The sequence below is a fragment of the Manacus vitellinus genome, unplaced genomic scaffold (genome assembly GCF_001715985.3).
Source record: "Manacus vitellinus isolate BGI_N305 unplaced genomic scaffold, ASM171598v3 scaffold_71_pilon, whole genome shotgun sequence".
In the NCBI taxonomy this organism is placed as follows: Eukaryota; Metazoa; Chordata; class Aves; order Passeriformes; family Pipridae; genus Manacus; species Manacus vitellinus.
In genome coordinates, this window is record NW_021940761.1 from 2514771 (window position 1) to 2527533 (window position 12763).

At 45.0% G+C, this 12763-nt stretch overlaps 1 protein-coding gene across 1 annotated transcript in view; it reads right to left on the reverse strand.

Annotated features, from left to right (window-relative positions):
- The window catches only part of IQCA1 (IQ motif containing with AAA domain 1), a 101043-nt gene that overhangs the window by 5962 nt on the left and 82318 nt on the right, over positions 1 to 12763 (reverse strand). The window contains exons 16-17 of the mRNA XM_018084494.2: positions 4696 to 4782; positions 1323 to 1500 (exon numbers count right to left, since the gene is read on the reverse strand). Coding sequence (XP_017939983.1) covers positions 1323 to 1500; positions 4696 to 4782 — 265 coding nt within the window. The remainder of the gene's footprint in view (positions 1 to 1322; positions 1501 to 4695; positions 4783 to 12763) is intronic.

Here is a 12763-nt window from a genome sequence, read left to right on the forward strand (position 1 = left end):
TCCCTGTGAAATACAGGATGGAACTGGACTGCACAAGGTATTTGCAGGATTTTTGCAACAAGGTGACTGTGAGGACAGAACAATGTTGTAGTCAAGGCACAATTGTGTAACAAAGTCCCTGAATCAAATGTGTTTTCCTTTACTCTGTTTTTTCCCCTGGGACAGGATCTGTCAGCGCAGTGGCATGAAGGGAGAGTGTTTTCCTAGATGTGGGATACTTATACTAGAAGTGCATCCTTGAGAGTCCTAACTTGAAGGTTAGTTGTCATTCTGAATAGCCCAAAAGCTTTCATCCATATTATCTTTAGACTAAACTTAAACAGCCCTTCTGCTCATAAGTTACCTCATCCAGGCTTCTTATTACACAGAAAAGTGTATTAAACCACATGATATCAGTGATTAAACCACAGGAAAAAAACCCTATATTTCTGTGAACAAAAGCCCTTCCACCAGTCACTTGTGAAGGATGTGGACAAACTACCATTTTTCAAGTAGTAATTGATTCACATTATTAAGCTTAATTTGGAGCATTTCTTCCTAGTCAATACTGAGCTATTGCAGACTTGAAGGTGATTAAAATCTGAAAACCAATTTGCATTTCTAGAAGTTCTTCTTTTTCTTGCTCTGTAAATTGGTCTAATAAAAGCAACTGATTCTTCTACAAGCTTTAAGTCTCAGTACATGGGGCACTTAGTGAATCTGTCAGAATTTGGGAGGGCCTGTCTATCACTGCAAACATTTGATAGACCAGACATGCAAAATCTTGGATGCCTCTACAAATTCTCTTGTGATCTGTAAGCACAAAAAAATGGAATTCGATAGTGACAAAATTTAGTCTTCCAGACATGGGTCTGTTTTGGAGAGGCCCAGAAGTCTGTTGTTTAGAATATGGAAACAGAAATTCAGAACTCTGGTGTTTAAAAAAAAAAAGAAAAAGAAAAGAAAAAGGCTTAAAATAGAAAATGTGTGCTGGAATAGGATCTTCTCCTTCATACAGGGGAAAAACAGCTCAGGCTGAACTTAGTGTACTCTAAACTCATGGAAAAATGTGGGAAAAACAGCTCAGGCTGAACTTGGTGTACTCTAAACTCATGGAAAAATCTTAATCACTGCTGAACAGTGTTTTAAACTCTTCTCCCAACTCCCACTTTTATTATTTCCTCTGTGGGGTAGCCTGTATTGATTTAAACGTAAATTTTCAGGAACTGAGATGCACCCAGGGGTATGACTTGAGTTTAAGGTCAGTTCTGAGGATAACCAGACAAAAAAGGCATGGATTTTAAACAGCAGCAGTAACCACCAGGATGACTGGAAATACTTGCCAAATCTTGACATGTAGTCAGGTGCAGGAATCAGGATGATTTTTTGGTAGACTTTGCAGAAAGGTCCAATATTGGCCTCGAAGGGCCGGGTGGTGGTTCCCACCAGCAGCACTCTGTCCTTTGGTTTCAGAGCCTTCAGGAACTGGGGCAGCATCTTCCCCAGCCGCTTGGAATTCGCCTGCAGTTTGTAAAGGAACAAAAAGGAGGAAAGAGGTGTTACTGACTGTGGCAGCTCGGAGTTAGAGGTGAAGTTGCACGTGCTGCCCATAACAGGATTTGGGGTTTCTGTAGCAGTCCAGCTGCATTTGGTACAAGCAGAGCAGATACCAACCCAAGCAGGATAATCCTGCCTTCTCCAAGCCAGGTGAACCCGTGATTTCTGAGGCACTCCTGGGTGGTCGTGTAATTGAAAGGCAGGAAGGAAACAACTCATTTAAAGAAAGAAATCCTCATCTCCAGTTCGAGGAGAAATATTGCAGGGACCTGCACACCTGATGAACCTTAACAGGTAGAAGAATTGTAACTTAGTCTGTAATCCTCCCAGCTCCTGGAGGTTATGGTTTCCTGACTCCTACCCGTGGTTTAAACAGGGAAAACAAACTCTCCCATTTTTGCAGTGTTTTTTAACTCTCTGGGGCTCTGAGAACACAAGTTCTTTGCAATAAATTACTGCTTGACTTTATAACATGTATTCAACTACTAGTTACAGAACAGAGGAGTACTGAGCAAAACTTGGATAGTTATATTTGATAATGTTCAAGTGAATATTGGTTGAAGAAGCCTAACCAAAGAAAGTTGTAAGTGAATAACTGGGTGAGGATCATGCAGCTGAGAAGCCCAAGCACTTGGAAGCCTTGGGAGGCTTAACATCCAAGTCACCAATACTCACTTGAGAACTTTACTCTCTAGATCACCTTATGATTTATTTATTTATTTATTTATTTTAAAATATATTTGCCAATATAGGAGGCAGCTCTCTGAAAAACTAGAAGTTCCATATCAGATCAGTCTCCCTTATCATTCCTAAGGAAGCAACTGTGTCCTGCAAACCCTCTCAGATGAGAGGCAATAATATACATTGCAGGTACAATTTTTCTTTGCAGTTTTTCTGTTTGTCTGCACTGACAGACAGCTGCAGTAAAGGAGAAAAAGCTCTGCTCTTTGGAGGGAAAGCTACAGAGGATGGAAAATAGGGACATCAACAAAAAACCCCACAAGTTTTTGGGTAGAATTGCTGCTACATTCTACCTTAGAAGTTTTAGCCAGCATTGCCACCTTTGCTCTGTCAGGGAGATCTGGTCGTATCAGTGACTGAAATGTGGATTTACTTTGTTTTTAACACGTTTTATTACCAGTCGAATTACTCTCTATGACATATACCTGTTGCTACTTACAAGTTCAAGCTTTCCTTATGTTCCTGTGTATTGGAAGGAAGTACAAAGGTTCTTCAAGGCATCAGTATGGATAGAAAAGTTGGAATCATCAAATTATTTTAGGTTTGGGGAGGGGTAGAGGAATCCCATTTCACTGCAATGACTCATAGAAGATAATAGTTGCTTCAAGTGAGACCTGGTGTTTTCTGAGCTTGCAGTATGTTTTCTTCTGGAATAAATCCTGGCTCTAGTGGGAGATGCAGAGAATTTTTAAAACTATTGTCTGACTCCTATTCCACTCTAAGGTGTGAAAATAAGTCCTAATTTATCCTCAGCAATTATAACTTTTTCTTTTCTGGGTGACAAATTATATTTATGGATCCCTTCTGATCTGGAGTTTGTTACAACATGTGTTGATCAGCCCATAGAAATCTTGATTTTAAAGTTTTACAGGTAGGAAAGTGGGGTGAATTGTGAAGGTGACTCCCCTGTTTATGTAGGAGTGGCTGAACTGCAGCTGGATTTACCATAATGTGTTTGATGTTCCATCTGGTTTGCATCCTTTGGGGAGAACTGGAGATGGGCTTCTTTTCCAGTGAGCTGTGGATGAATGGAAGGCTTTGTACCAGGTTCTCAGTCACGGTGGCAGATGTGTCACACTGGGAGGAGCAGCTTTAGCCTCTGAGGGCTGAGCTTAGCTCATCTTGGACAGGGCTTGGAGCAGCCTGGGCTAGTGGAAGGTGTCCCTGCCCATGGCAGGGGGTGGAATGAGATGAGCTTTGAGGTCCCTTCACCCCAAACCATTCTATGACTCTCCTAATTCCTAGTGGTCCCAAGGAAGTCTCCCCAGACTGCCAGTTACCTCTACCTGTCCCTCCAGTTTCATGCTCTCTCCTCCAAATATTGGTTGTGCTGTGGGTGTTTGGATATGAGTGATTCCAAGCCTGGAGCCATTCACTCCCACCAAGGCAAGAGACCTTTTGTTGAACACCCGCAGGTCTTGGGATGTGAGAGCAGGGCCAGAGGTGACACCCTGGGCTCTGAGGTGGGCAGGATAAGAAGTTTTTTCCATGCTGAGAAGGATCATGAGTACCCCAGGCCATCTTTGGCCCCTAATCTTAAACTTAATCCCCATCTGCACTTGGTGTCAAGGTTTGAGCCCAAGAGAAAGGCTCCTTCTCATTGTGGGGACCACTAAGGGCATCAGTCACTGCACACCCATCCCCTCACACAGCCCTTGCAGGAGGAACAGCCTCATCCAAGGTGACACACTGTTGTCCTTCCAAAATACAACCTTGTGACCACCCCACAGCCTAAATGTACAGAAAAAAGGTTCAATTTTTCATAGAGCAAAATAAAAGCAAAATATTTTGCGGGCAACAGGAATGCAATCAGGATTTTGGGTGACTAGCTCCCTGCTGTGGTGGGTTTGTTGCTGTGACTCTTTCATGGTGCTTTAATTTTCCTTCTAGTGGGGAAGATGCACCAGAGAGGAAGGAATGGAGGCAATGGCATTAGGACTCTGGGGAGCCCAAAGAAAATAATCTGTAAATGTAACTATTTCACATAGGCTCTTTGTTTTTGCAGTGGAAATTTATCCTTGTTACTTTATTGTTCACTTTGGCTCCATCCAATTTCTCAAATTAATAGAGCTGAACAATTTAAGCTCATCTTAACTTTTAGCTTCTTGCCTCGTTTTTTGAAATTCTCCATTATTCTCTTTTACTTTTCAGTGCACTGATGAGTAGTGACTGGACTATTTTTAAATAAAGCAAGGGTATGTGGAGGAGAGAAATGTGACCTCTTGGGGGTTCTTAAGAAGTCACAAGACTCTCTAAAAAGAGGAAAAAAAAGTGTTAGTGAGACAAGGTATTATCAAGCAAGCTTTGGCAGGTCTGGTCATAGTGGTATGTGCTAAGCTAAGAAATTCACTTGTCCCTTTGTGTGGGATGTAATGCAACGGGAGAAATTATCTGCACTGAAATAAAGGAGCCACTCACCTCTTCCTCTCCCTTCGGTGCCGCTTTAGAAAACATTTTCTCTGTGTCTCCAATCCACACGACTGAAGGCTGCAATTCCTTTCCCACCTGAGAGAAAATGGGGGAGAGAAGGCAGGAAGCTGATTAAAATGGCTACAATTTCATACCTGGGAGCCCATCATGATGCTTTTGAATCCATATTTCAGCAGTTCAATTAGCCTGGTTTATTTTTTTCCATGAGCGTTCAGCACTCATGGATAGAACCGGCTCTGCTCAGCAGCCTTGGCAAACCAAACCCTTCCTAGCTGGGAATTAACATTAAGAACCCACCCCAAAATGCATAATTTTGTCTGCCATGCTTATCTTTCATTTCTCAACCCCAATTCAGTTGCAGTTCTGCAAAGGGAAGCCTGGATTTGGAGTTCAGTGGCAAATGATGATCTGCCAGCAGCTTTAGGCTGACTGTGGGATCCCACTCTGGTTTTCCAAGGGTGATAAGGATGGGAGAGCCAGGCAAGACACTGCTGTAGCATGAGAGGTGAGGGTACTAATCTTCAGACAAAACAGGCTGGTATGCAATGGTCTGGTTTAAAACCCAGCATTTAACCCGCAGTTAGCCCAGGAATTAAGCCAGGAGCTGTTACATTTGGAGGGGGGTGTCTGCCCGTGGGTTCTCTGGCTCCAAAGTTGGAGGCACTATACCCCTGGTTCACAGCAGGATGGCAGCAATGCTACAGGCTTTTCCACATCCTGCACTCCTCCCCATTGCTATAGAAACGCCCGTGGTTTAGACATTCTACTGCCAAATTTTAATCACTTCCCAGCGGCTCTCGGAGCCGCGTTAGTTTGCTCAGCAACAAAAGTGATGGCTCGAGGAGTCAACGGGTAACGAGAGAGAGAGCAAGAGCATTCTTCTGTCCTGCCTTTTTTTGTTTTATTCCCTCTAGTTGAAACTGCTGCTTCCAGGAAGGGAGCTGACAAAATCGATAGGCTGTGTACATCAGAGCTCCTGTCTGATTGACAGCGCAGGAAGGATTAAGTTGTGAACGTCGTTTTTCACAGCACCGCGGCTCATTTTTATGGATGTGTTTCAAAAGCACCAAGTGTGTGTGTCTGCACAGTAAAAATGGATTTAAGACAGGGAAAAGAATGGCAGATGAGGCTGTTAAACTTGTTTGCTGTGCTGGTGATGGGGTGAAGTGGAAACAATGCCATCTTCAGCAAGTGATGCTTTATTTGTGGTCACTTGTCAGTCCCAGAGTATGTCAAGTGATACCTCCAAGTTCATAACAGTTGAATTATAGAATCTGAGAACAGTTTGGGTTGGGATGGTCCTTAAAGCTCATCCCACCCCCTGCCATGGGCAGGGACACCTCCCACTAGCCCAGGTTGCTCCAAGCCCTGTCCAGGCTGGCCTTGGACACTTCCAGGGATGGGGCAGCCACAGCTTCTCTGGGCAACCTGTGCCAGGGCTTCACCACCCTCCCAGGGGAGAATTCCTTCTCAGTATCCCATCTAACCCTGCCCTCGGGCAGTGGGAAGCCATTCCCTGTGTCCTGTCACTCCAGGTCTTTGGAAATAGTCTCTCCCCATCTTTCTTGTAGCTCCTTCAGGTCCTGGAAGGCCACAATTGGGTGACCCCAGAGCCTTCTCTTCTCCAGGCTGAACAGTCCCAATTCTTCCAGCCTTTCCTCATAGCAGAGGTGCTCCACTCCTCTCACCAACTTGGCCTCCTCTGGACTCTCTCCAACCAGCCTCTGTCTTTCCTGTGCATTGAGAAAAACTGAGCTTTTTCTGATGTTGGAAGGCAGGAATGCAAATATTTACTGCTAGTAATGAGCACTTAAAAAATAAAAATGAGGTATCACAAAAGATAATATGAAAATACTGCAGAAACTGGTTTCTGTTTGGACTAGATGATTCTGTGAATGTTTTTCTGCACGTACAGCTTGAAGGGTAGCAACTTCTTGGAGTGTACTGAGCACACAAACTGGAAATAAATGGCAGATTAAAACTGCACAGCAGTAATACCTGCCATTTTAAGGCCAGGTGCTGTTCCATCTATCTCCTATTTAGCTATTTCCAGGGGAATGTTTAGCACATTCCCAAGTCTCCACACATTCCTCTACGCCTGCAGAGTCTGGGAACTTGAACTGAGCTGTGCAGCAGCTTTGGACTTGGATTTTCTGGCTGGGACACCTGGGGAAAATATGAGCCAGTCCTACTGACTGGCACTTGCAGGTGAATTGTCTGCTCTGGATGTCTGTAAACAGGCTTGGAGACAGATGAGGAAAGAAATATAATGTGGTGGCAGATCATATGGCAGAGATGGGATAAGTGATATTTTCGTGGAATTAAGACTCAGAAAGAAAAATACAGGTGTAGTTTAAGTTGTGGAAAGAAACCCCCAGTTTCTTAAAGAAGTGCATTTGCATTTTGTGCACAGACTGTGATTTGTGGGAGCTCTGACTCAGAGCCCTGTACTGAACCAGGCACTGCTAATGGATGGATTATCAGCTGGGGCTTTCTGATGTTCCTGATGGTGACTTTTACCTCCTGAAACATAAGATAACAACCATTTTTTACTCTTGCTCTGTGCCTGCTTGGAGAGGATGACAGGAGGGAGGGAGATGAGGCAGTGGGAGACTGTTCTCCTTGAATCCAGCCTTTCCTCCTGGTGAGGTTTGAGCTGGGTGATTGGTGCCTGCTCAAGATTACACACTGTGCACTCACTACCACCCCCATTATTGGGGTGCTTTCTCCACACTTTGTGGTTTTGACCCTGCTGCTGACAAGGGTCCCCTTTCCTGTACCTTTGCTTCTGAGAGAGAACAGTCCCCTTCTGGTGCCTCTGCTTTGTGTGGGTGATGCAGCTGGATCACACCTGGGGAGCCACATAGCTGTTCTCATGGAACCATAGAATACTCTGAGCTGGAGGGAACCCCCAAGGATCATGGAGTCCAGCTCCTGGCCCTGCCCAGGACAGCCCAACAATCCCACCCGGTCCCTAAGGATGTTGTCCAAACGCTCCTGGAGCTCTGGCAGCCTTGGGGCTGTGAGACTGCCCTAGGGAGCCTGGTCAGTGCCTGTGTGTGATGCTGCAGTGGGATGTGATGGGCTAGAAGGTTATAAAGTCCATAAAAGCTGTTGGCAGGGGTTGAACTCTGCTTGTGCACTTCAAAGGGAACCATGTCCTTTCGGTGGGGCCCCCACGGGCAGGGAAGTGCAGATATCCCTTGCTGGGCTCTGGATGGTTTCTGTGGTTAGCAGCCCTCTCAAATGCAGCCTGAAGTTTTACATCAGACTAGACTCTCATTTTAGCTTTAAAGGAAGAATACTTGCTATTTCATACCTGTCATCTTTTTTGTCCCCCTAAGTGGAAATATAATGAATATCCTCAATCTCAGGTCTTAGGGAGAGAATTTCCTGTGTTTTCTGTTTTGAGGCAAAGATCTAAATGTATAAAGTGGTCTGTATATATTTGTTGCCCAGGGAAGCTGTGGCTGCCCCATCCCTGGAAGTGCCCAAGGCCAGGTTGGACGGGGCTTGGAGCAACCTGGGCTAGAGGAAGGTGTCCCTGCCCATGGCAGGGGGTGGCACGAGATGAGCTTCCAAGGACCCTCCCAACCCAAACCAATCTGTGATTCTATGATTTTTCTATGTTGATAGACATTAATATGACCAAATTCAACACACTGTGTTTGGGCCTGACTGTTTCCTATTTTAAAGACGGATCAGACACCCAGAATCCACTGGCATCTCATTTAAATTGTTGGCAGATACATAGCAGGCTGTGTATCCTCCTGTGAAAGTGCTTCATTTGAATTATCCATGGACAGTTTGAATCCATGGATAATTAAATACACTGTACATAATTAATTTGTAATTGAAATTTTATTGGCTTTGCTGCAATTCCACAATTTGTTGGAGCTGCCAGCAGATGGCTCCTTAACCCTTCTAATACCACACTGAGATTTGCTCCTCAGGAAAATCATTATGGATAAAAAACCCCACCCTCTCGTCCCACTGCCTGTCAACAGTCATCAGAGATCAAACAGCACTTTTGAAAGCCTTGGGTTAAACTTTCCAAACTCGAGAGCCAGAGTTTAACAGTTTAATTGTTACACTTGAAAATGCAGAAATCTGATTCTTGCCCAGCACATGTGCACAAGGCTCCTCCAAACATGAAGGATTTGATGGGATTTTTAAAAAAAGCCCAAGAATTTCTGGAAGCTCAAGTTACAGTTGAAAACTGCTCAGTGTCCTGTATTTTATACACCCAGAAGTGCTTCTGAGCAGCAAAATGCTGAAACCTGTGATCAGACCTTATCAGTGGGAGCCTCACCAGGTAAATATTCCAATACTGCAGTGATGATGCCACTGTATTCGGGTTTGTTAGGCAGATAATGACTATGGATACTGTCTTCCAACAGGATGACTTTAATTTTTATCAGTGTAAAGCTGCTTTCTCACAGAAATAACACTGGAAGTTTGAGCACTGGTGATATTTAACACTACAAGGGTCTAAGGATTCCAGCAGGCTGAGCTGCTCCAGGAGAAAAGAATTGTTCTGGATGCCTGAAAAGAAAGACTGACTGTACTGTTCCCAAATTTCAACTGTAATGGAAGTCCTGTGTGGCATGGGAATGCTAAACACACAGACTTGTGTCACTACCAGGGTAAGCTGTGCCTGGTTCTTCAGACTGCCAGAAAAATGACCTGTCTGAAGGGGCAACACAGCATTGGTTGTGAACAAATGAACCTGATGTAGTGGGGAAAAAAATCATGGCAGACTTAAATTGTGTTGCTTCTAAACACTGGGATTGTATAATTTAATCTTAAATAAATTCCATCATGTTCCTTTTTTGGTATAACACTTGAATAGTCACCTCTGACTTGCTAAACAGCACAACCAAACAGCCTGATAAGAGTCCCCCAACACTGATGGTGTTGGATATTTGTGCAGTTGGCTGCTCTGTAGAAGCCCTGGCTCCTTGGGGCAGCTGCACAGCACACCCTGAGCTGCTGAAACACATCCATGGCTGCCCTGCTGGTATTTCCTCCTGGTCACCTCTTCCCCAACCTTTTAGCCTGGTCAGTGTTGCACTAATAACACTTTCCCATGTGTGCTTTGGGTACAATGTGCTCTGTGTGCTGCTGTGGCCCTGGTGGAGGGGGATGAAGCCCCTGAGAGGGGTTTTCTCCCTCTGTTAGTGATTAACCCCATGGCTGCCTTATTGCAGTGCTTGTCATTTTTATTGCCTTGCAGTTAAGGCTAATGAACTACCTGCATTTTTACACTTTTATGTCATGGAGTCATGCATTCTACCCTCTCTCCTCGATCCTTTCTGGGTTTGTTTTTGTTTCTATGCATCCTTCACTACCCTTCTTTGCATCTTTTACATGAACCATTGCTCCTCAGTGGTGTTTTATGGGAACAGGGGAGAGCCGAGCCATTGCTTGGTACAAGCTGGCAGAGAGCTCTGCTGAGTTCAGGCTGGGAAATGGGGCTTAATTGAAATATTCCAGCACTTTTGGTTCACGCTTGAAGGATGAGTTTTGTTTTGGAGACCGCTGGGAAGCGCTTCTGTGTTAGGGACAGATCCTCTCCTTTCACTCCAGAGCAGACCTGACCTGGCAGGCATTGCCATGTCTTTATGGAGAACACAAGTGCTCAGGCTTGGAGTTTGCAGCCTCTTTCAATGGTTTTCCTATTCAATATCAATCTCCCTTACATTTCCTTTGAATAGGGAGATTGAAATGTTGGTGTTTTCCTGGTCTGTTATGAGAAGTCATTTCCTCTGTACCACATTGAAATGCCTGCCTTGAGGAGCACACAAGCCTCCCCTGGGTCAGGGCTGGTGTGTCTCTTTCAAGTCTCCTCCCCAAAATAAGGGAGGGGGGACAAAAAGAATTTGGCTCTCGCATCTGAAACAAATTAAAGTTTCATTTTTTCCCCAGTGCTATTCACTTGTTTAGGGTGTCTCGCACGAAACGATGGCCAGCAGCCAACACTCAGTTATGGAAGGGAAACTTCCTAATGGTCATTTTATGCTCTCCAGAGTTTCCTTTCATTACAGAAACTCTGTTGTTTGCAGATGTGACAGGTAATCAAAAGTGCAAGGTGACTTCACCTTTATCACAGAGCACCATTAATCCTTATTTACTAAATCCTGGTGTTTAAGGGTGGTTACGTGGGTCGTAAGATAACAGAGAAAGAACTGTCACGTTTCCTGTCAGTCACTTACAGCTTTAAGTGGAAGGGCTGTGTTCTGCTTGGCTAACTCCCTATAAAGGCAGTTCTGGGAAGCTGGAGTAGAAAGTTGCTTGACAACAGTCACAGTTGCTGTTTCCCAAAAACCTGACCAGAAGTGTGTGATGATGGTGAATTTTCAGTGATCGTGTGCACGCAGGGCACTCTAACGAGGAGCACTGGGGTGTGTCAGACATACTGAGAGCTGGGAATATTAAATACATGTCTGTTGCAAAGTACCAACTGCTCCCATGGCTTGTCTGCCACAGGTGACACTGTATAGTGTAGTCTCACAACAATCCAAATACGTTTACTCCAGACTTTTTGTACCATGGTAGAAAACAAACTTTCTGGGGGGCAAGTACCACTGTTCAGTTCCTCCCCTCAAGGAATTTGTTTCCAATTTGTGTTGTCCCTGTGTTTGTAAATTCCTGTAAATCAGGAATGTATTCCTCCTAAACCTTTTCCCTCAATATATAAACAATTTTCCTTGTTGCAACTAGTCTGTTGCCTCTTGTCCTGTTGTGCACCTCTGGGAAAAGTCTGGCTCTGTTCTCTGTATTATCCCATGAGGCCCCTGAAAACAGCAGTTAGACTCCCACAACTGGATTTGTCCAGCTTGTCCCATTGCTCCAGCCCCCCTATCTCCCTGGACCTCCTTGTCAGTGCCTGTCTTGTAACAGGGTAGCCCAGTATTGAACACAGTGTCAGTTGTGGTCTCATAACTGCCAAATAACAGGGAATAATTAGTTACTTTGAGGTTGGCTAGTCTTGCTGATACAGGCCAGTATTTGGATGAGTTACTTCTGCATGGACACACTGCTGACTCGTGTTCAACTTGCTGTCCTGAAGACCCCCCCATCTTTCCTGCAGAGCTGATATCTGCTGGGTGGGTACAGCCTGGTCCTCTTTGCTGTTACACGGAATTGCTCCATCCCAGCTGCAGGAATATCATACTGGGTGGGAGCACTGGATGTTGTAAGGAAGCAGGAGCTGATGGCAGAACAAATGGAGGAGATGGTTGTGGCAGGGACTTGAGGACCAGAGACAGGGAAATGAAGCACATTTGGCATTGTCAAGAATAAACAAAGGTGGATTGTAACTGCAGAGAGTCTGTGGATGGAGAATTGTTTCCAGCCTGGCTCTGAGAACCTACAGAATCTGAGCTGAAATCAGCAGCAGATTGGACATATTGGTGGCTCAGCCATGGGGACAGAAGGGAGAGGGGAAACAACCAAAGGAACTGGGAATGGAAATGGAACACAATTGCTTTCAATGGTGCTAAGACAGGCCAGTGCTGTGTCACAGAAATATAGACTGGCTTAGGTGGGAAGGGGCCTTATAGACCATCCAGTGCCACCCCCTGCCATGGGCAGGGACACCTTCCTCTAGCCCAGGTTGCTCCAAGCCCCGTCCAACCTGGCCTTGGACACTTCCAGGGATCCAGGGGCAGCCACAGCTTCTCTGGGCAACCTGTGCCAGGGCCTGCCCACCCTCCCAGGGAGGAACTGAGCCTGCAGAGGATGTATTCCTTGGAAAGGGAGACTGTGCTCTGCTGTTAAAGGAGTAGAGTTTGAAGCAGTGCTGCTGTTACAGCTGGAACAAGTCACCTTTTGATAAGCAAGTGCCTGGACAGCCCTTATTCCACATGATTGACTGTGAGCAATTTCCACCCCAGTAACTCACGGAGGTTCACCCAAGTGTCATCGCTTCTTTTGTAAGAGAGAAAGGAGAGAAATCAGCTTGGACTGCTCCCTGTGATTTTGGGGAGGGGTTGCATAAGGTTTCCATTTCTTTTTAAGTAATGTGGAAAAATGTAAGGCTTTAGATATGCAT